The following is a 24,467-nucleotide window of genomic DNA, read 5'->3' as shown; positions in this document are numbered from 1 at the left end:
TCTTTTTCCCCCTTCCTCCAGCTGATGCCTGTCCTGTTGAACGTCTCCAGGGTTTACAGCACCGTGGAGCATTTTTTGCCTTTTGTATCTTAAGGGCCCCACTTCCAGCTTCAACTCATCTCTGGCCACCGCCTGCTTCCGAGGCCAGCCGCTGCACATTGGTAACGGACAACTGGACACGTTAGACAAAAAGGCTGGGTGCAATGAAGGCTTTAATTCAGTTTAATTCAGTTTGGTAGAATGCACAGGCAATTAACTTCAAGAGCAGAACAATCAGAAGAGCGATTTTCAGCTTCCTTCGCAATGGTAGCAATCAGCCAGTTTTATCAATCACTGAAACGCTTAGGCCAGAATTTCACATTGCTCTGGCGGGCGCGGGCCCAATCCGCAAAATTCAGGCCTCAGCAAATTTATGTTAATCAAAAAAATAAACAATTTGAATTAATTGGTATGCTGTTTTGGTTTTTAGAAGATTAGTGCCTTTTCTTTACTGGGGGAAACGTAAATAGCAAGGTATGCAGGAGTCAAAAGGTTACAGGTCATGCTCACAGCCTAACACAAGAGGCCTTGATCGATTCTTCACAATTCAAAGCGGTTTACAATCTGTAAAGTCCAGCCCTACGTCAAAGACTAGGGGAATTTCAAGTGGGCATTTTCAGCCTTACGGGGAATATTAGTGACTACAGCTGTTGGAGCTAAACTATACGGAGCATTTTGCACTTAGTTTTCATTCGCACAGATTTCCCTTCCAGCCGAGCATCCAGCCAGAAGAATCATTCAGTTTTGCCGCAAGTAGTATTTCCGCTGGAGGAGCAGAGCAGCGACCAGAGTCAGACAAGCAGCCGACAACATGCCGAAGATGTACTTGTAAAAATCGCCTTCTCTCCGCTCTGAGTTACGCTGGCCTCCTGCACAAGGGGGAAACACAGGGATTAAGCTGCCATCTCAGTCAAACACACTAGTCTACATAGGTTGTCCCGCTGCCCTGGGCTGCTTTATCAGGGGCTCGTTTTCTTAATAATCTCTTTTACAACGTGAGAAACCTTTCACGCGCAAGGTCAGGTTAAACGTGAGGCTGACCGTTAGGCGTAAGTACGACCGGACGATATTTAGGTCAAGAGTCGGGTAGCAATTTTAACCCATCGGGCCCATCACAACACTGACAGGATTGGGTGTAAGGGCCGACTTTAGTCTTAAGTCTTGCGTGGTGATGGATTGGCAACTTGGCTATAAGGGAAAGCAATGCTTAAAAAAAGAGGCATGCTGTAGAAGCTTTTTGTCTTGCACACTTCAGGACTAGAATCGCGAGAATACCAGATGTAAACAGAACAACAATTTAAACTGCATGGGAATATAGTGCTGATTGTTCGGCAAATGGACACCAAGTGGCCAACCAGTTAGCACTCTCTTCTTGTGGTAGTGGTGTGGCCGGGTGGTCTAAGGCACTGGATTTAGGCTCCAGTCTCTGTGGAGGCAAGGGTACAAATCCCACCCTGCCAAAATTTCATTTATCTGGTCAGCGAGATCTTTTGATTTGGTGACATAGTGGATAGCACTGTTGCCTCATAACACCAGGTTCAATTCCGGCCTTGGGTGACTGTCTGTGTGGAGTTTGCACTTTCTCCCCGTGTCTGCGTGAGTTTCCTCCAGGTGCTCTGGCATCCTCCCACAGTCCAAAGATGTGCATATTAGGTAGATTGGCCATGATAACCTGCCCCTTAGTGTCCAAAGAGGAGGATTGGCCATGCTAAATTGTCCCTTAGTGTCCAGGGATGTGCAAGTTAGGTTACAGGGATGAGGGGCAGGGCAGTGGGCCAAGGTAGCATGCTCTTTAAGAGGGTCGGTGCAGTCTTGATGGGCCAAAGGGCCTGCTTCTGCAATGTAGGGATTCTAAAGACTATGAATTAGAATTTTAAAGGAGAATTTTTTTTAAAGTTTCAAAATTAAAACCAAAAAGGTCATTAATTCAACTATGCCAGTCTGGTTTTTCAGGCACTAAAGTGGCCTCTTATCCTTTCCACATGGCTCATTACAACCCATAAGTGCCCCGCCCGCCATATTGATGAAGGTCAAAAATGTTAGCATGCAATCCCAGTGCCTGAAACTTGTTTAGGATTTGCAGAATGTCCTGTCTGAAGTCCCATTGAATGGTTGGTTAGCTTTGAGGCTGTAGGTGCTGACTGCACTCAGGAAAGTCAGGTCTATATGTGGTACCACAGGCAGTCCCATATAGGTCTGACTAACCAGAGCAGTTTGTAGCATATACTTACCTGAAGGAGCAGGGGTGGCAGATATTTCTCTCATGTTGCTGATGACCATTAACCCCACTTGTCACTGTTGCCTCCAACCCAGCCATCTCTCAGGAACTACCCACCCTCCCTGACCCATTCATCCAACATTCCCCACTCATTATCCCACCCATCTGATCCTATATCCTACCTTCTCCCAACCGAATCACTCATCTATTCCTGATCCAATATCCTGCCCTTTCCTGACCCAGTAACCCACCCATTTCGATCAATAAGTCCCACCCGCTAGTCATCCAATAACAAACCCGTTCCCTATGCAATATCCTCCCATTGAACCTATGTCCACTCTTCCCAATCCAATATTCCAAGCTTGCCAGTACAATATCCGAGCCATTCCTGACCCAGTTACCTACCCTGATCCAATCTCGCACCGATTCCTGATCCAATATCCCATCCATTCACAAATCAATCCTGACCCAACCACCCAACAATCTTTAAACCAAACGCTCACCCGATCCCATTTCCGTTTCCCACATCTTTCCAGAATCAATTGCTGACCCTTTCCAACCCAATAGTGTCCCACAATCCAGTTGCCTATTCTTCCTTATCCAATATCATCCCCATTCCAAATCAGTGTCCATCCTTCCTAATTCCATATCCCACCTTCCCAACCCAATCGCCCGCTCTTCCAAATCCCAAATCTTTTTTTTAATTATTTCGCGGAATGTGGGCATCACTGGCTAGACCAGCATTTATTTTTCATCGTTACTTGCCCCTTGGGAATGTGGTGATGAGCTGCCGTCTTGAACTGCTGCAGTCCCAGAGGTGACTTGTTTTTTAAAAATAAATTTAGAGTACCCAATTATTTTTCTTTCCAATAAAGGGGCAATTTATTGTGGCCAATCCACCAAACCTACACATCTTTGGGTTGTGGGGGTGAAACCCACGCAGACACGGGGAGAATGTGCAAACTCCACATAGACATAGCCTTGGTGAGTTGCTTGTAGGTGAGACACTCTGCTGCAACTGTGCATCAGTGGTGGAGGGGGTGAATTGTGGAGATGGTGAATGGGGTCCTGACCAAGCAGGCTGCTTTGTCCTGGAGGGTGTTGAGCTTCTTGATTGTTGTTGGAGCTGCACTCATCCAGGCACGTGGGGGGTATTCCATCAAACTCCTACTTGTGCCTTGTAGATGGAGGACAGGATTTGTGGAGTCAGAGGTGAGTTACTCACTACAGGATTCCTAGCCTTTGACCTACTTTTGTAGTCATTAATATGGCTAGTACAGTTCAGTTTCTGGTCAATGGTAATCTCCAGGATGATAATGGGTAATTCAGATATGGATATGCCATTGAATGCCAGAGATCTACAGCACAGAAAACGCCCTTCGGCCCATCCGCGTCGGTTACAAACAACCACCTAACTATTCTAATCCCATTTCCCAGCATTTGGCCCATAGCTTTGTATGTCATGGCATTGCAAGGTGCACATCAAAATATTTCTTAAATATGATCTCTGTCTCCACCACCCTTTCAGTCAGCGTGTTCCAGTCTCCCACAACCCTCTGGTGAAAGTTTTTTTCTCACATTCCTTCTGAACTTCCTGCCCCTTACCTTAAATCTAAGCCCCCTGGTCATTGATCCCTCCACCAAGGGGAAAGGTTTATTCCTGTCTACTCTATCTATGCCCCTCATAATGTTAGACATCTCAACATGCCCCCTCCCCCCACCCCCAGTCTCCTCTGCTCCAAAGAAAGCAACCCCAGTTTATCCAATCACCCTTCATAGCTAAAACTCTCCAGCCCAGACAATATTCTGGTAAATCTCCTCTGCATCCTTTCAAGTGCCATCACATCCCTCCTATAATGTGGATTCCAGAACTGTACACAATACTCTCGCTGTGGCCTAACCAATGTTTCAAACAGTTCCAGCATAACCTCCTTGCTCTTATGCCTCTGCTAATAAATGCAAGTATGCCTCCTTAATCATTGTATCCACCTACTCTGCTACCTTAAGGGACCAATGTACATGCACACCAAGGTCCCTCGGACCCTCGGTGCTTCCCAGGGTCCTGCCGTTTATCATGCAATCCCTTGCCTTGTCCTGCCCAATGCATCACCTCACATTTATCTGGATTGAATTCTATTTGCCGTTGATCAGCCCATCTGACCAGCCCATGTATATCCTCCTGTAATCTAAGACCATAGGATATAGGAGCAGAATTAGGCCATTTGGCCCATCAAGTCTGTTCCCCTATTTGATCATAGCTGATATGTTTCTCATCCCCATTCTCCTGCCTTATCCCCGTAACCTCCGATCCCCTTATTAATCAATAACTTATCTATCTCTTTCTTAAAGACACTCAATGACCTGGCCTCCACAGCCTTCTGCAGCAAAGAGTTCCACAGATTCACCACCCTCTGGCTGAAGAAATTCCTCCTCACCTGTTTTGAAGGAGCGTCCCTTCACTCTGAAGCTGTGCCCTCAGGTTCTCATCTCTCCTACTAGTGGAAACATCTTCTCCACATCCACTCTAACTAGGCCGCTCAGTATCCTGTAAGTTTAAATGAGAAGAGGCTATCCTCTTCACTCTTCACTATTTACGTAACAGCTGCACCAATTTACATATCATCCGCAAACTTACTGATTAATCCTCCTGTGTTCATGTCTAAATCATTTATATAAATCACAAACAGCAAGGGCTCCAACACTGATCACTGCGGGACCCCCTGGACACAGGATTCCAGTAAGAAAAACACCCCCTCGATTACCACCCTCTGCTTCCAGTCATTCAGCCAATTTTGGATCCAATTTGCCAAATTTCCTTGGATCCCATTGGCTCTTACCTTCACTATCAGTCTCTCATGTGCGACTTTATCAAAAGCCTTGCTGAAGTCCAAGTAGACTACGTCAAACGCATTTCCCTCATTGACACACCTGGTCAACTCTTCGAAAAATTTAATCAAGTTGGTCAGACATGGCCTCCCCGTAACAAAACCATGCTGACTGTTCTTGATTAATCTCTGCCTCTCCAAATGCAGATTAATTCTGTCTCTCAGAATAGCATCCAATAGTTTCCCCAACATTGAGGTTAGACTGAGTGGCCTGTGGTTTCCTGGTTTATCCCTTCCTCCCTTCTTGGTTTATCCCTTGCTACCTTCTTGAATAATGGTACCACAACGCCAGTCCTCCGTCACCTCTCCTGTGGCCAAAGAGGAATTGAAAATTGTTGCCAGCCCCCCTGCTATTTCCTCCCTTGTCTCACTCAACAGCCTGGGATACATTTCATCTGTCCCTGGAGACTTGTCTACTTTTAAACCTGCCAGACCACTCAGAACTTCCTCTCGGTGTTAATCTTTTTCATTTTGTTGCAGTCCTTCTCCCTGATTTCTAGGCCCACACCGTCCCGTCCACACCGACACAAAGTATTCATTTAGATCCCGGCCTACATCCTCCAGCTCCACACACTGTGGTCCTTAATGATCCCTACTCTTTCCATAGTTATCCTTTTACCCTGAATGTACTTGTAAAACAACTTAGGATTTTCCTTTATTTTAACTGCGAGTATCCTTTCATGTCCCTTCTTGTTCTCCTAATTTTTAAGCCCTTTTTAAGTTCCCATTTGCACATTCTATATGCCACGAGGGCTTCTCCTGTTTTGAGCTTTGTCTGCCATAATCCTCCCTTTTTCTCCTTGTCCAGTGCTGTATCTCCCCTGATACCCAGCTGGATTTGTTGGTCCCACCCATTTTTGTGATTGGAAAATGTTGGCCCTGTACTCTCCCTATTTCCTTCTTGAATGCATCCGACTGTTTTGTCACATATCCACCTAAAAGTGTCTGCTTCCAGTCCACCCTGGCCAAATTACACCTGATCTTATTCAGATGGACCTTTCCCCAGTTTAGAACTTTGATCTCAGGCCCATCCTTGTCCTTTCCAGAACATTCTTGAATCTAAGAGAGTTATGCTGCAAAATTCTCCCCCACTGATACTTCAACCAATTATCAAGGGAGATGGTTTGATTCTCTCTCATTGGGAGATGGTCATTGCCTGGCACTTGCATGGCGCGAATGCTCCTTCCCACATTTTGAATCACCCACCCTCTCGAACTCGTGTTCCCACCTTTCCCGATCCAATTGCCCACGATTGCAGATCCAATCATCCTACTCTCCCCGCCCCAATCCTCGAGGTTCACAATCCACTATCTGACTCTTCCTGATTCAATCTCCCACCCTCTCAGGCCTAATGCCCCACGTTTCCCGAGCGCATACCCCACCCATTACCGAGCCCAATCGGCTAGCCTTGCTCACTTACCTAAGGTGCTACTGGGCTGATCTTCTGTTCAGCTGTGCCGGCAGCTCTGTGCAACCTGCCCGCTCCAAGGGGGTGAGGTCCGAGGCCCAACATCGAGGCGCCTTGGACCTTGGCTTTCAGGGGCGGGGATTGCACCCTGGAGCCCTTGTGCACCCAGTAACGGGGACGCCCCAATTTCTAGGCCACAGTCAGGGAAAGTAGCGGATATATAAAGTCGTGTATTAACCTACGAGCACACGCGACCCGCTGCAGGAAACCGTTACAGACGAGCAAAAGGCGGGAAAGGCAACACACCCAACAGGCCTGAAGGGAACACTATGGGTCCCTGGGAGAGGCGAGCAGACTTGACTTTACTCTCCATAGCTCGGAGGTCCCGTTTCCTTCTCGGCGGGATGCAGCCCTGCTCGCATCGGTTGGGAGAGTGGTTCTCGTGACACAGGATAAGGTCACAGAATATATAGACTTGCGGAAAGGACTGGAATTTGAACACGTGGAAACTGAAACGCTGTTTCCTCGAATCGCTGCTTTTGTAGCCTTTAAACGTCAAGTCATTGGCACAGCTGAAACACAACAAGAAATGTACAGTTAGGTTTAATTACGCGGCTGCAGTGAAAACCCATGGCAAATGTGCAAAATGGCCTGGTAACATCAGCAAGAGGCAGAAATAAGGCCAGGCCTATAGTGGATAGCCGTCCATATTTTTTGTTAAGTCATTTTGTCGAAGCTTTTCGTCTTGAATGCATCAGGCCAATCGTAAGAATACCAACGTCAGGGATAAACAACAACTTGATACCATATGAGAAAAGAATGCATTTGCGTGTACTGGTTGCTACATATATTAATACACTGAGCCTCATTCTTTGCAGACAGAAAGGACATGTACACACATTGCGCCTGTTTCGGTGAACCTAAATAAGTGACAGCAATCCGCTGGGTTGTTCCTCAGGACAATTTCTTGACCGATCAGAATCAAGCTGCCTGGTTTAAATTTTCAAACAATGCTTGTCAGTCACCATCAACTGGTGCATCCTCCATGGCAATGCCCCCACCAATCATGGTTCACTTGCCAATCGGGCAGCACCCTCATCTCATGGAAAGTTTTTGTTTTTCCCTGATGGACGCAAGATGAAAAGCTTCGACTCGGTGTCTTTTTTCAGCAACAGTCAAGTTCTAGACTCCGAAACAACCAGTGCTTCTTAAAAAAAAATTATTCACGGGGATGTGGGTGTCCATGGCAAAGCCAGCATTTTGACTATCCCCAATTACTTGAGAGGTTGGTCTTGAACTGCCTTCTTGAAGTCGGAGCAGCTTGCACGGCCATGTTTGAGGGAGCAGTTAAGCGTCAACCACATTGGAGCCAAATGTACACCGGACCAGGTAAGGACAGCGGATTTCCTTCCGAAAAGGTCACCGGCACCACCATCTCAAGGGCAATTAGGAAGGGCCATAGCCAGTGACACCCTCATTCCATGAACGAATAAATGAAAGAGCTGAGCATCAGTAAACCAGATGGGTCTTTCCAGTCTTTAATTCCTGAAGCGATCGTTTTTTTTATTCTGGAATTCTTTTCACGTTGAGCCGAGAATGCTTGAAGAAAAGAAGCTTTAAAATTGTAGTTTGCCTTCCGTATTTTATTCTTTAAACTCTGTTTTTAAAAATGGACAATGTTGCTGGAGCAACAATAGGGCCGCAGCTGATCACACACGATGGGAGCTCCGGAAGATTCTGACCCGTTCCGACAAAGACTAAACTCATCATCCTCCTGGAATGCGACAGCCCTTTGCATTGTATGAACATTCCAATCAGCCAACACAAAGGACTAGTAGACAAAATGTACATTCATTAAATAATTGCTGAATTTTTCAATTAATTAAATGTTACGAACATGAGGGAGTGATTAATTGAATTATTATTCCCTTCCCCTCTTCTGCCCATGACAGGGGTAATTTAATTTCTAATTTAATTTGTTTCAAACGAAAGGTCAGGTTAAATGCGGGAATGACCAAGTTTTCTTCCCTTAGTAACCTTACCCTTGTTGGAATGGGCGTGGCATAACTGCTGAGACTGATTTGTGTATTCTGGTCTCCTCTTGGAATGTAAAATGGGGTGAAATGCTAGCTAGCTGAGAGAGATGTCCAGGACCTGCCTGTCTCTGGTCTGTCTGCCGGTATGTGTGTGTGTGTCTGTGCATTTGTGTGAGAGTGTGTGGTGTGTCTATACCTGTATCTTTGCGTGAGTGTCGGTGTGTCTGTATGTGTGTATCTGTGTGTGAGTATGTGTCTATAAGTGTGTATGTGCATGAGTGTGTGTGCCTGTGTGTGCGCATGTATGTGCGTGTACCTCTGTGTATGTATCTGTGTGTCTATGTGCATGTGAATCAGTGTGTGTGCATGTGTGTGTGTCTGTATGTGGGCATGTGTGTGTCTATAAATGTGTATTTCAATGAGTGTGTGTGCGCATGTGTGTGCGTGTAATTCTGTGTATGTGTGTGTCTATATGTGCCTGTGCGTGAGTGTATGTGCATGAGTGTGTGCATCTCTGTGTGAGTATGTGCATGTCTATATATGTATCTGTGTGTGAGTCTGTGTGTGCGTGCATGTGTGTGCGTCTGTGTATGAGTATGTGTGTGTCTATATGTGTGTCTGTGTGAGTGTGTGTATGTCTGCATGTATGTGCGATGTGTGTGTGTAGGGGTAAGAGAGTGAGTATGTGTGTTTTTATGTGTAAGAGGAGTGAGAGAATGAGTATAGAAGAGAGAGTGATTGTGTGCAGGAGTGAGAAAGTGTGTAGCGGAAGTGAGAGAGTTAGTTTGTGTGCGTGTTAATGTGTGTGTGAGTTTGTGTGTGAGTCAGTTAGTGAGTGAGTGTGTGGGAGTTAGTATTTGTGTGTGTGTACTGTGTGTGAATGAGTGAATGTGTGGAGGAGCGTGTGTGTACATGTGTATGTGTGAGTGAGTGAGACACGTAGTGTGAGTGTGACAGAGTATGTGTCTATGAATAAGTGTGGGATTCTCTGTGAGGCAACTGTGTGTTTTCCGGCCGCGCCATTCACTGGTGGCAGAATTATATCTTCTCGCTAATTGTCAATTTCCCATTGTTACCACCACCACACCATTGGTCAACTCGCTGCTGGGTCTGCGTTGCCAGGAGGAACTATGAAGCGCAACGGCCGGAGAATTCCCGCCGATGTGTGTGTCTGTGGGAGTGATTGAGTGTGTGTGACTGTGGGAGTGATTGAGTGTATATGTATGTGTGTCTGTGGGAGTGATTGAGTGTGTGTGTATGTGTGTCTGTTGGAGTGATTAAGTGTATATGTATGCGTGTCTGTAGGAGTGGAGTGTATATGTATGTGTGTCTGTGAGAATGATTGAGTGTATATGTATGTGTGTCTGTAGGAGTGGAGTGTATCTGTATGTGTGTCTGGGAGCGATTGAGTGTATATGTATGTGTGGCTGTGGAAGTGATTGAGTGTGTGTGTATGTGTGTCTGTGAGAGTGATTGAGTGTATATGTATGTGTGTCTGTAGGAGTGGAGTGTATATGTATGTGTGTCTGGGAGCGATTGAGTGTATATGTATGTGTGGCTGTGGGAGTGATTGAGTGTGTGTATGTGTCTGTGGGAGTGGAGTGTATATGTATGTGTGTCTGTGGGAGTGATTGAGTGTATATGTATGTGTGGCTGTGGGAGTGATTGAGTGTGTGTGTATGTGTGTCTGTGGGAGTGATTAAGTGTATATGTATGCGTGTCTGTAGGAGTGGAGTGTATATGTATGTGAGTCTCTGGGAGTGACTGAGTGTATATGTATGTGTGTCTGTGGGAGTGATTGAGTGTGTGTGTATGTGTGTCTGTGAGAATGATTGAGTGTATATGTATGTGTGTTTGTGGGAGTAATTGAGTGTATATGTATGTGTGTCTGTGGGAGTGATTGAGTGTATATGTATGTGTGTCTGTGGGAGTGATTGAGTGTATATGTATGTGTCTGTGGAAGTGATTGAGTGTGTATGTATGTGTGTCTGGGAGTGATTGAGCGCATATGTATATGTGTCTGTAGGAGTGGAGTGTATATATATGTGTGTCTGGGAGTGATTGAGTGTATATGTATGTGTGGCTGTGGGAGTGATTGAGTGTGTGTGTATGTGTCTGTGGGAGTGGAGTGTATATGTATGTGTGTCTGTGGGAGTGATTGAGTGTATATGTATGTGTGTCTGTAGGAGTGGAGTGTATATGTATGTGTGTCTGTGAGAATGATTGAGTGTATATGTATGTGTGTCTGTAGGAGTGGAGTGTATCTGTATGTGTGTCTGGGAGCGATTGAGAGTATATGTATGTGTGGCTGTGGGAGTGATTGAGTGTGTGTATGTGTGTCTGTGGGAGTGTTTGAGTGTATATGTATGTGTGTCTGTGGGAGTGATTGAGTGTGTGTATGTGTGTCTGTGGGAGTGATTGAGTGTATGGGAGTGTGTGTGTATGTGTGCCTGTGGGAGTGATTGTGTTTATACGTATGTGAGTCTGTGGGAGTGATTGAGTGTGTGTGTATGTGTGCCTGTGGGAGTGATTGTGTTTATACGTATGTGAGTCTGTGGGAGTGATTGAGTGTGTGTGTATGTGTGTCTGTGGGAGTGGAGTGTATATGTGTGTCTGTGGGAGTGATTGAGTGTATATGAATGTCTGTGGCAGTGGGGTGTATATGTATGTGTGTCTGTGGGAGTGATTGAGTGTATATGTATATATGTCTGTGGGAGTGGAGTGTGTTTGGATGTGTGTCTGTGGGAGTGGAGTGAATATGCACATGTCACTGTGGGAGTGTTTGAGTGTCTGTATATGTGTCTGTGGGAGTGATTGAGTGTGTGTGTATATGTGTCTGTGGGAGTGATTGACTGTATATGGATGTGTGTCTGTGGGAGTGATTGAGTGTGTATGTATGTGTGTCTGTGGGAGTGATCGCGTGTGTGTGTATGTGTGTCTGTGGGAGTGATTGAGTGAATATGGATGTGTGTCTGTGGGAGTGATTGAGTGTATATGTATATGTGTCTGTGGGAGTGATTGTATATGTATTTGTGTCTGTGGGAGTGATTGTGTGTATATGTATGTGTGCCTGTGGGAGTGATTGTGTTTATACGTATGTGTATCTGTGGGAGTGATTGTATATGTATTTGTGTCTGTGGGAGTGATTGTGTGGATATGTATGTGTGCGTGTGGGAGTGATTGTGTTTATACGTATGTGAGACTGTGGGAGTGATTAAGTGGATATGTATGTGTGCCTGTGGGAGTGATTGAGTGGATATGTATGTGTGTCTGATGGGGTTATTGAGGGTATATGAATGTGTGTCTGTGGGAGTGATTGAGTGCGTGTGTATGTGTTTCTGTGGGAGTGATTGTATATGTATTTGTGTATATGGGAGTGATTGAGTGTGTATGTATGTGTGTCTGTGGGAGTGATCGCGTGTGTGCGCATGTGTGTCTGTGGGAGTGATTGAGTGTATATGTATGTGTGTCTGTGGGAGTGATTGAGTGTATATGTATGTGTGTCTGTGGGAGTGATTGAGTGTGTGTGTGTATGTGTGTCTGTGGGAGTGATTGAGTCTGTGTGTATGTGTGTCTGTGGGAGTGATTGTATATGTATTTGTGTCTGTGGGAGTGATTGTGTGTATATGTATGTGTGCCTGTGGGAGTGATTGTGTTTATACGTATGTGAGTCTGTGGGAGTGATTGAGTGTGTGTGTATGTGTGTCTGTGGGAGTGATTGAGTGTATATGTATGTGTGTCTGTGGGAGTGATTGAGCGTATATGTATGTGTGTCTGTGGGAGTGATTGAGTGTGTGTGTGTATGTGTGTCTGTGGGAGTGATTGAGTGTGTGTGTATGTGTGTCTGTGGGAGTGATTGAGTGTGTGTGTATGTGTGTCTGTGGGATTGATTGAGTGTATATGTATGTGTGTCTGTGGGAGTGATTGAGTGTATATGTATGTGTGCCTGTGGGAGTGATTGAGTGGATATGTATGTGTGTCTGTGGGGGTGATTGAGTGTATATGTGTGTGTCTGTGGGAGGGATTGAGTGTATATGTATGTGTGTCTGTGGGAGTGATTGAGTGTATATGTATGTGTATCTGTGGGAGTGATTGTATATGTATTTGTGTCTGTGGGAGTGATTGAGTGTATATGTATGTGTGTCTGTGGCGGTGATTGAGTGTATATGAATGTGTCTCTGTGGGAGGGATTGAGTGTGTGTGTGTGTGTCTGTGGGAGTGATTGAGTATCTGTGTGTGTTTCTGTGGGAGTGGTGTCTGTATGTGTGTCTGTGGAAGTGGAGTGTATATGTATGTGTGTCTGTGGGAATGGAGTGTATATGTATGTGAGTCTGTGGGAGTGATTGAGTGTGTGTGTATGTGTCTCTGTGGGAGTGGACTGCATATGTATGTTTGTCTGTGGGAGTGATTGAGTGTACATGCATGTGGGTCTCGGGGAGTGACTGAGTGTAGATGTATGCGTGTCTGTGGGAGTGGAGTGTATATGTATGTGTGTCTGTGGGAATGGAGTGTATATGTATGTGCGTCTGTGGGAGTGATTGAGTGTATATGTATGTGTGTCTGTGGGAGGGATTGAGTGTGTGTGTGTGTCTGTGGGAGTGATTTAGTGTATATGCATGTGTGTCTGTGGGAATGGAGTGTATATGTATGTGCGTCTGTGGGAGTGATTGAGTGTATATGTATGTGTGTCTGTGGGAGGGATTGAGTGTGTGTATGTGTCTGTGGGAGTGGAGTGTACATGTATGTGTATCTGGGAGTGATTGAGTGTATATGTATGAGTGGCTGTGGGAGTGATTGAGTGTGTGTGTATGTGTGTCTGTGGGAGTGATTAAGTGTATATGTATGCGTGTCTGTAGGAGTGGAGTGTATATGTATGTGTGTCTGGGAGCGATTGAGCGCATATGTATGTGTGTCTGTGGGAGTGATGGAGTGTATATATATATGTGTGTCTGTGGGAGTGGAGTGTATATGTATGTGTGTCTCTGGGAGTGACTGAGTGTATATGTATGTGTGTCTGTGGGAGTGATTGAGTGTGTGTGTATGTGTGTCTGTGAGAATGATTGAGTGTATATGTATGTGTGTTTGTGGGAGTAATTGAGTGTATATGTATGTGTGTCTCTGGGAGTGACTGAGTGTATATGTATGTGTGTCTGTGGGAGTGATTGAGTGTATATGTATGTGTGTCTGTGGGAGTGATCGCGTGTGTGCGCATGTGTGTCTGTGGGAGTGATTGAGTGTGTATGTATGTGTGTCTGGGAGTGATTGAGCGCATATGTATATGTGTCTGTAGGAGTGGAGTGTATATGTATGTGTGTCTGGGAGTGATTGAGTGTATATGTATGTGTGGCTGTGGGAGTGATTGAGCGTGTGTGTATGTGTCTGTGGGAGTGGAGTGTATATGTATGTGTGTCTGTGGGAGTGATTGAGTGTATATGTATGTGTGTCTGTAGGAGTGGAGTGTATATGTATGTGTGTCTGTGAGAATGATTGAGTGTATATGTATGTGTGTCTGTAGGAGTGGAGTGTATCTGTATGTGTGTCTGGGAGCGATTGAGAGTATATGTATGTGTGGCTGTGGGAGTGATTGAGTGTGTGTATGTGTGTCTGTGGGAGTGTTTGAGTGTATATGTATGTGTGTCTGTGGGAGTGATTGAGTGTATATGTATGTGTGCCTGTGGGAGTGATTGAGTGGATATGTATGTGTGTCTGTGGGAGTGATCGTGTGTGTGTGTATGTGTGTCTGTGGGAGTGATTGAGTGTATGGGAGTGTGTGTGTATGTGTGCCTGTGGGAGTGATTGTGTTTATACGTATGTGAATCTGTGGGAGTGATTGAGTGTGTGTGTATGTGTGCCTGTGGGAGTGATTGTGTTTATACGTATGTGTGTCTGTGGGAGTGATTGAGTGTGTGTGTATGTGTGTCTGTGGGAGTGGAGTGTATATGTGTGTGTGTCTGTGGGAGTGATTGAGTGTATATGTATGTCTGTGGCAGTGGGGTGTATATGTATGTGTGTCTGTGGGAGTGATTGAGTGTATATGTTTTTGTGTCTGTGGGAGTGGAGTGTGTTTGGATGTGTGTCTGTGGGAGTGGAGTGAATATGCACATGTCACTGTGGGAGTGTTTGAGTGTGTGTGTATATGTGTCTGTGGGAGTGATTGAGTGTGTGTGTATATGTGTCTGTGGGAGTGATTGACTGTATATGGATGTGTGTCTGTGGGAGTGATTGAGTGTGTATGTATGTGTGTCTGTGGGAGTGATCGCGTGTGTGTGTATGTGTGTCTGTGGGAGTGATTGAGTGAATATGGATGTGTGTCTGTGGGAGTGATTGAGTGTATATGTATGTGTGTCTGTGGGAGTGATTGTATATGTATTTGTGTCTGTGGGAGTGATTGTGTGTATATGTATGTGTGCCTGTGGGAGTGATTGTGTTTCTACGTATGTGTATCTGTGGGAGTGATTGTATATGTATTTGTGTCTGTGGGAGTGATTGTGTGGATATGTATGTGTGCCTGTGGGAGTGATTGAGTGGATATGTATGTGTGTCTGATGGGGTTATTGAGGGTATATGAATGTGTGTCTGTGGGAGTGATTGAGTGCGTGTGTATGTGTTTCTGTGGGAGTGATTGTATATGTATTTGTGTATATGGGAGTGATTGAGTGTGTATGTATGTGTGTCTGTGGGAGTGATCGCGTGTGTGCGCATGTGTGTCTGTGGGAGTGATTGAGTGTATATGTATGTGTGTCTGTGGGAGTGATTGAGTGTGTGTGTGTATGTGTGTCTGTGGGAGTGATTGAGTGTGTGTGTATGTGTGTCTGTGGGAGTGATTGTATATGTATTTGTGTCTGTGGGAGTGATTGTGTGTATATGTATGTGTGCCTGTGGGAGTGATTGTGTTTATACGTATGTGAGTCTGTGGGAGTGATTGAGTGTGTGTGTATGTGTGTCTGTGGGAGTGATTGAGTGTATATGTATGTGTGTCTGTGGGAGTGATTGAGCGTATATGTATGTGTGTCTGTGGGAGTGATTGAGTGTGTGTGTGTATGTGTGTCTGTGGGAGTGATTGAGTGTGTGTGTATGTGTGTCTGTGGGAGTGATTGAGTCTGTGTGTATGTGTGTCTGTGGGATTGATTGAGTGTATATGTATGTGTGTCTGTGGGAGTGATTGAGTGTATATGTATGTGTGCCTGTGGGAGTGATTGAGTGGATATGTATGTGTGTCTGTGGGGGTGATTGAGTGTATATGTGTGTGTCTGTGGGAGGGATTGAGTGTATATGTATGTGTGTCTGTGGGAGTGATTGAGTGTATATGTATGTGTATCTGTGGGAGTGATTGTATATGTATTTGTGTCTGTGGGAGTGATTGAGTGTATATGTATGTGTGTCTGTGGCGGTGATTGAGTGTATATGTATGTGTCTCTGTGGGAGGGATTGAGTGTGTGTGTGTGTGTCTGTGGGAGTGATTGAGTATCTGTGTGTTTCTGTGGGAGTGGTGTCTGTCTGTGTGTCTGTGGAAGTGGAGTGTATATGTATGTGTGTCTGTGGGAATAGAGTGTATATGTATGTGAGTCAGTGGGAGTGATTGAGTGTGTGTGTATGTGTCTCTGTGGGAGTGGACTGCATATGTATGTTTGTCTGTGGGAGTGATTGTGTGTATATGTATGTGTGTCTGTGGGAGTGATTGAGTGTACATGTATGTGTGTCTCTGGGAGTGACTGAGTGTGTATGTATGTGTGTCTGTGGGACTGGAGTGCACATGTATGTGTGTCTGTGGGAGTGATTGTGTTTATATGTATGTGTGTCTGTGGGAGTGATTGAGTGTATATGTACGTGTGTCTGTGGGAGTGATTGAGTGTACATGCATGTGGGTCTCGGGGAGTGACTGAGTATAGATGTATGCGTGTCTGTGGGAGTGGATTGTATATGTATGTGTGTCTGTGGGAATGGAGTGTATATGTATGTGCGTCTGTGGGAGTGATTGAGTGTATATGTATGTGTGTCTGTGGGAGGGATTGAGTGTGTGTGTGTGTCTGTGGGAGTGATTTAGTGTATATGTATGTGTGTCTGTGGGGGTGATTGAGTGCATATGTATGTGTGTCTGTGGGAGGGATTGAGTAGCTCTGTGTGTTTCGGTGGGAGTGGTGTATATATATGTGTGTCTGTGGGAGTGGAGTGTATATGTATGTGTGTCTGTGGGAGTGATTGAGTGTATATGTATGTGTATCTGTGGGAGTGGAGCGTGTATGGATGTGTGTCTGTGGGAGTGGAGTGAATATGCACATGTGTCTGTGGGAGTGTTTGAGTGTATATGTGTGTGTGTCTGTGGGAGTGATTGAGGGTGTGTGTATGTGTGTCTGTGGGAGTGATTGAGTGTCTGTGTATGTGTGTCTGTGAGAGTGATTGAGTGTGTGTGTATATGTGTCTGTGGGAGTGATTGAGTGTATATGGACGTGTGTCTGTGGGAGTGATTGAATGTGTATGTATGTGTGTCTATGGGAGTGATCGCGTGTGTGTGTCTGTGTGTCTGTGGGAGTGATTGAGTGTATATGTATGTGTGTCGGTGGAAGTGATTGAGTGTGTGTTTATGTGTGTCTGTGGGAGTGATTGAGTGTATATGTATGTGTATCTGTGGGTGTGATTGTATATGTATTTGTGTCTGTGGGAGTGATTGTGTGGATATGTATGTGTGCGTGTGGGAGTGATTGTGTTTATACGTATGTGAGTCTGTGGGAGTGATTAAGTGGATATGTATGTGTGCCTGTGGGAGTGATTGAGTGGATATGTATGTGTGTCTGATGGGGTTATTGAGGGTATATGAATGTGTATCTGTGGGAGTGATTGAGTGTGTGTGTATGTGTATCTGTGGGAGTGATTGTATATGTATTTGTGTATATGGGAGTGATTGAGTGTGTATGTATGTGTGTCTGTGGGAGTGTTCGCGTGTGTGCGCATGTGTGTCTGTGGGAGTGATTGAGTGTATATGTATGTGTGTCTGTGGGAGTGATTGAGTGTGTGTGTATGTGTGTCTGTGGGAGTGATTAAGTGTATATGTATGCGTGTCTGTAGGAGTGGAGTGTATATGTATGTGTCTGGGAGCGATTGAGCGCATATGTATGTGTGTCTGTGGGAGTGATGGAGTGTATATATATATGTGTGTCTGTGGGAGTGGAGTGTATATGTATGTGTGTCTCTGGGAGTGACTGAGTGTATATGTATGTGTGTCTGTGGGAGTGATTGAGTGTGTGTGTATGTGTGTCTGTGAGAATGATTGAGTGTATATGTATGTGTGTTTGTGGGAGTAATTGAGTGTATATGTATGTGTGTCTCTGGGAGTGACTGAGTGTATATGTATGTGTGTCTGTGGGAGTGATTGAGTGTATATGTATGTGTGTCTGTGGGAGTGATCGCGTGTGTGCGCATGTGTGTCTGTGGGAGTGATTGAGTGTGTATGTATGTGTGTCTGGGAGTGATTGAGCGCATATGTATATGTGTCTGTAGGAGTGGAGTGTATATGTATGTGTGTCTGTGGGAGTGATTCAGTGTATATGTATGTGTGTCTGTAGGAGTGGAGTGTATATGTATGTGTGTCTGTGAGAATGATTGAGTGTATATGTATGTGTGTCTGTAGGAGTGGAGTGTATCTGTATGTGTGTCTGGGAGCGATTGAGAGTATATGTATGTGTGGCTGTGGGAGTGATTGAGTGTGTGTATGTGTGTCTGTGGGAGTGTTTGAGTGTATATGTATGTGTGTCTGTGGGAGTGATTGAGTGTATATGTATGTGTGCCTGTGGGAGTGATTGAGTGGATATGTATGTGTGTCTGTGGGAGTGATCGTGTGTGTGTGTATGTGTGTCTGTGGGAGTGATTGAGTGTATGGGAGTGTGTGTGTATGTGTGCCTGTGGGAGTGATTGTGTTTATACGTATGTGAATCTGTGGGAGTGATTGAGTGTGTGTGTATGTGTGCCTGTGGGAGTGATTGTGTTTATACGTATGTGTGTCTGTGGGAGTGATTGAGTGTGTGTGTATGTGTGTCTGTGGGAGTGGAGTGTATATGTGTGTGTGTCTGTGGGAGTGATTGAGTGTATATGTATGTCTGTGGCAGTGGGGTGTATATGTATGTGTGTCTGTGGGAGTGATTGAGTGTATATGTATATGTGTCTGTGGGAGTGGAGTGTGTTTGGATGTGTGTCTGTGGGAGTGGAGTGAATATGCACATGTCACTGTGGGAGTGTTTGAGTGTGTGTGTATATGTGTCTGTGGGAGTGATTGAGTGTGTGTGTATATGTGTCTGTGGGAGTGATTGACTGTATATGGATGTGTGTCTGTGGGAGTGATTGAGTGTGTATGTATGTGTGTCTGTGGGAGTGATCGCGTGTGTGTGTATGTGTGTCTGTGGGAGTGATTGAGTGAATATGGATGTGTGTCTGTGGGAGTGATTGAGTGTATATGTATGTGTGTCTGTGGGAGTGATTGTATATGTATTTGTGTCTGTGGGAGTGATTGTGTGTATATGTATGTGTGCCTGTGGGAGTGATTGTGTTTCTACGTATGTGTATCTGTGGGAGTGATTGTATATGTATTTGTGTCTGTGGGAGTGATTGTGTGGATATGTATGTGTGCCTGTGGGAGTGATTGAGTGGATATGTATGTGTGTCTGATGGGGTTATTGAGGGTATATGAATGTGTGTCTGTGGGAGTGATTGAGTGCGTGTGTATGTGTTTCTGTGGGAGTGATTGTATATGTATTTGTGTATATGGGAGTGATTGAGTGTGTATGTATGTGTGTCTGTGGGAGTGATCGCGTGTGTGCGCATGTGTGTCTGTGGGAGTGATTGAGTGTATATGTATGTGTGTCTGTGGGAGTGATTGAGTGTATATGTATGTGTGTCTGTGGGAGTGATTGAGTGTGTGTGTGTATGTGTGTCTGTGGGAGTGATTGAGTGTGTGTGTATGTGTGTCTGTGGGAGTGATTGTATATGTATTTGTGTCTGTGGGAGTGATTGTGTGTATATGTATGTGTGCCTGTGGGAGTGATTGTGTTTATACGTATGTGAGTCTGTGGGAGTGATTGAGTGTGTGTGTATGTGTGTCTGTGGGAGTGATTGAGTGTATATGTATGTGTGTCTGTGGGAGTGATTGAGCGTATATGTATGTGTGTCTGTGGGAGTGATTGAGTGTGTGTGTGTATGTGTGTCTGTGGGAGTGATTGAGTGTGTGTGTATGTGTGTCTGTGGGAGTGATTGAGTCTGTGTGTATGTGTGTCTGTGGGATTGATTGAGTGTATATGTATGTGTGTCTGTGGGAGTGATTGAGTGTATATGTATGTGTGCCTGTGGGAGTGATTGAGTGGATATGTATGTGTGTCTGTGGGGGTGATTGAGTGTATATGTGTGTGTCTGTGGGAGGGATTGAGTGTATATGTATGTGTGTCTGTGGGAGTGATTGAGTGTATATGTATGTGTATCTGTGGGAGTGATTGTATATGTATTTGTGTCTGTGGGAGTGATTGAGTGTATATGTATGTGTGTCTGTGGCGGTGATTGAGTGTATATGTATGTGTCTCTGTGGGAGGGATTGAGTGTGTGTGTGTGTGTCTGTGGGAGTGATTGAGTATCTGTGTGTGTTTCTGTGGGAGAGGTGTCTGTATGTGTGTCTGTGGAAGTGGAGTGTATATGTATGTGTGTCTGTGGGAATAGAGTGTATATGTATGTGAGTCTGTGGGAGTGATTGAGTGTGTGTGTATGTGTCTCTGTGGGACTGGACTGCATATGTATGTTTGTCTGTGGGAGTGATTGTGTGTATATGTATGTGTGTCTGTGGGAGTGATTGAGTGTACATGTATGTGTGTCTCTGGGAGTGACTGAGTGTGTATGTATGTGTGTCTGTGGGACTGGAGTGCACATGTATGTGTGTCTGTGGGAGTGATTGTGTGTATATGTATGTGTGTCTGTGGGAGTGATTGAGTGTATATGTACGTGTGTCTGTGGGAGTGATTGAGTGTACATGCATGTGGGTCTCGGGGAGTGACTGAGTATAGATGTATGCGTGTCTGTGGGAGTGGAGTGTATATGTATGTGTGTCTGTGGGAATGGAGTGTATATGTATGTGCGTCTGTGGGAGTGATTGAGTGTATATGTATGTGTGTCTGTGGGAGGGATTGAGTGTGTGTGTGTGTCTGTGGGAGTGATTTAGTGTATATGTATGTGTGTCTGTGGGGGTGATTGAGTGCATATGTATGTGTGTCTGTGGGAGGGATTGAGTAGCTCTGTGTGTTTCGGTGGGAGTGGTGTATATATATGTGTGTCTGTGGGAGTGGAGTGTATATGTATGTGTGTCTGTGGGAGTGATTGAGTGTATATGTATGTGTATCTGTGGGAGTGGAGCGTGTATGGATGTGTGTCTGTGGGAGTGGAGTGAATATGCACATGTGTCTGTGGGAGTGTTTGAGTGTATATGTGTGTGTGTCTGTGGGAGTGATTGAGGGTGTGTGTATGTGTGTCTGTGGGAGTGATTGAGTGTCTGTGTATGTGTGTCTGTGAGAGTGATTGAGTGTGTGTGTATATGTGTCTGTGGGAGTGATTGAGTGTATATGGACGTGTGTCTGTGGGAGTGATTGAATGTGTATGTATGTGTGTCTGTGGGAGTGATCGCGTGCGTGTGTCTGTGTGTCTGTGGGAGTGATTGAGTGTATATGTATGTGTGTCGGTGGAAGTGATTGAGTGTGTGTTTATGTGTGTCTGTGGGAGTGATTGAGTGTATATGTATGTGTATCTGTGGGAGTGATTGTATATGTATTTGTGTCTGTGGGAGTGATTGTGTGGATATGTATGTGTGCGTGTGGGAGTGATTGTGTTTATACGTATGTGAGTCTGTGGGAGTGATTAAGTGGATATGTATGTGTGCCTGTGGGAGTGATTGAGTGGATATGTATGTGTGTCTGATGGGGTTATTGAGGGTATATGAATGTGTCTCTGTGGGAGTGATTGAGTGTGTGTGTATGAGTATCTGTGGGAGTGATTGTATATGTATTTGTGTATATGGGAGTGATTGAGTGTGTATGTATGTGTGTCTGTGGGAGTGTTCGCGTGTGTGCGCATGTGTGTCTGTGGGAGTGATTGAGTGTATATGTATGTGTGCCTGTGGGAGTGATTGAGTGTGTGTGTATGTGTGTCTGTGGGAGTGATTGAGTGTATATGTATGTGTATCTGTGGGAGTGATTGTATATGTATTTGTGTCTGTGGGAGTGATTGAGTGTATATGTATGTGTGTCTGTGGGAGTGATTGAGTGTATATGTATGTGTGTCTGTGGGAGTGATTGAGTGTATATGTATGTGTGCCTGTGGGAGTGATTGAGTGGATATGTGTGTGTGTCTGTGGGAGTGATTGAGGGTGTGTGTATGTGTGTCTGTGGGAGTGATTGAGTGTGTGTGTATATGTGTCTGTGGGAGTGATTGACTGTATATGGATGTGTGTCTGTGGGAGTGATTGAGTGTGTATGTATGTGTGTCTGTGGGAGTGATCGCGTGTGTGTGTATGTGTGTCTGTGGGAGTGATTGAGTGTATATGGATGTGTGTCTGTGGGAGTGATTGAGTGTATATGTATGTGTGTCTGTGCGAGTGATTGAGTGTGTGTGTATGTGTGTCTGTGGGAGTGATTGAGTGTATATGTATGTGTATCTGTGGGAGTGATTGTATATGTATTTGTGTCTGTGGGAGTGATTGTGTGTATATGTATGTGTGCCTGTGGGAGTGATTGTGTTTATACGTATGTGTATCTGTGGGAGTGATTGTATATGTATTTGTGTCTGTCGGAGTGATTGTGTGGATATGTATGTGTGCGTGTGGGAGTGATTGTGTTTATACGTATGTGAGTCTGTGGGAGTGATTAAGTGGATATGTATGTGTGCCTGTGGGAGTGATTGAGTGGATATGTATGTGTGTCTGATGGGGTTATTGAGGGTATATGAATGTGTGTCTGTGGGAGTGATTGAGTGTGTGTGTATGTGTTTCTGTGGGAGTGATTGTATATGTATTTGTGTATATGGGAGTGATTGAGTGTGTATGTATGTGTGTCTGTGGGAGTGATCGCGTGTGTACGCATGTGTGTCTGTGGGAGTGATTGTATATGCATTTGTGTCTGTGGGAGTGATTGTGTGTATATGTATGTGTGCCTGTGGGAGTGATTGTGTTTATACGTATGTGAGTCTGTGGGAGTGATTGAGTGTGTGTGTATGTGTGTCTGTGGGAGTGATTGAGTGTATATGTATCTGTGTCTGTGGGAGTGATTGAGTGTATATGTATGTGTGTCTGTGGGAGTGATTGAGTGTGTGTGTGTATGTGTGTCTCTGGGAGTGATTGAGTGTGTGTGTATGTGTGTCTGGGAGTGATTGAGTGTATATGTATGTGTGGCTGTGGGAGTGATTGAGTGTGTGTGTATGTGTCTGTGGGAGTGGAGTGTATATGTATGTGTGTCTGTGGGAGTGATTGAGTGTATATGTATGTGTGTCTGTAGGAGTGGAGTGTATATGTATGTGTGTCTGTGAGAATGATTGAGTGTATATGTATGTGTGTCTGTAGGAGTGGAGTGTATCTGTATGTGTGTCTGGGAGCGATTGAGAGTATATGTATGTGTGGCTGTGGGAGTGATTGAGTGTGTGTATGTGTGTCTGTGGGAGTGTTTGAGTGTATATGTATGTGTGTCTGTGGGAGTGATTGAGTGTATATGTATGTGTGCCTGTGGGAGTGATTGAGTGGATATGTATGTGTGTCTGTGGGAGTGATCGTGTGTGTGTGTATGTGTGTCTGTGGGAGTGATTGAGTGTATGGGAGTGTGTGTGTATGTGTGCCTGTGGGAGTGATTGTGTTTATACGTATGTGAATCTGTGGGAGTGATTGAGTGTGTGTGTATGTGTGCCTGTGGGAGTGATTGTGTTTATACGTATGTGTGTCTGTGGGAGTGATTGAGTGTGTGTGTATGTGTGTCTGTGGGAGTGGAGTGTATATGTGTGTGTGTCTGTGGGAGTGATTGAGTGTATATGTATGTCTGTGGCAGTGGGGTGTATATGTATGTGTGTCTGTGGGAGTGATTGAGTGTATATGTATATGTGTCTGTGGGAGTGGAGTGTGTTTGGATGTGTGTCTGTGGGAGTGGAGTGAATATGCACATGTCACTGTGGGAGTGTTTGAGTGTGTGTGTATATGTGTCTGTGGGAGTGATTGAGTGTGTGTGTATATGTGTCTGTGGGAGTGATTGACTGTATATGGATGTGTGTCTGTGGGAGTGATTGAGTGTGTATGTATGTGTGTCTGTGGGAGTGATCGCGTGTGTGTGTATGTGTGTCTGTGGGAGTGATTGAGTGAATATGGATGTGTGTCTGTGGGAGTGATTGAGTGTATATGTATGTGTGTCTGTGGGAGTGATTGTATATGTATTTGTGTCTGTGGGAGTGATTGTGTGTATATGTATGTGTGCCTGTGGGAGTGATTGTGTTTCTACGTATGTGTATCTGTAGGAGTGATTGTATATGTATTTGTGTCTGTGGGAGTGATTGTGTGGATATGTATGTGTGCCTGTGGGAGTGATTGAGTGGATATGTATGTGTGTCTGATGGGGTTATTGAGGGTATATGAATGTGTGTCTGTGGGAGTGATTGAGTGCGTGTGTATGTGTTTCTGTGGGAGTGATTGTATATGTATTTGTGTATATGGGAGTGATTGAGTGTGTATGTATGTGTGTCTGTGGGAGTGATCGCGTGTGTGCGCATGTGTGTCTGTGGGAGTGATTGAGTGTATATGTATGTGTGTCTGTGGGAGTGATTGAGTGTATATGTATGTGTGTCTGTGGGAGTGATTGAGTGTGTGTGTGTATGTGTGTCTGTGGGAG

The 24,467-nt window shown here is 45.0% G+C and overlaps 1 protein-coding gene across 2 annotated transcripts in view; it reads right to left on the bottom strand.

The window, feature by feature from the left end:
- Positions 1-206: 206 nt before the first annotated feature.
- Positions 207-24,467, bottom strand: part of LOC140390242 (IgGFc-binding protein-like) — a 128,511-nt gene continuing 104,250 nt past the window's right edge. The window contains exons 7-8 of one of the 2 annotated variants that reach the window (XM_072475220.1): positions 6,857-7,122; positions 207-908 (exon numbers count right to left, since the gene is read on the bottom strand). In XM_072475220.1, coding sequence (XP_072331321.1) covers positions 778-908; positions 6,857-7,122 — 397 coding nt within the window. In that variant the 3' untranslated portion in view covers positions 207-777. Of the gene's footprint in view, positions 909-6,562; positions 6,740-6,856; positions 7,123-24,467 lie in introns of both variants that reach the window. The other variant, XM_072475221.1, reaches the window with a different exon arrangement.

The sequence above is a fragment of the Scyliorhinus torazame genome, chromosome 14, assembly GCF_047496885.1.
Source record: "Scyliorhinus torazame isolate Kashiwa2021f chromosome 14, sScyTor2.1, whole genome shotgun sequence".
NCBI lineage: Eukaryota > Metazoa > Chordata > Chondrichthyes > Carcharhiniformes > Scyliorhinidae > Scyliorhinus > Scyliorhinus torazame.
The sequence above is the reverse complement of the archived record's forward strand: the minus strand, read 5'-3'. Positions and strand labels throughout refer to the sequence as shown.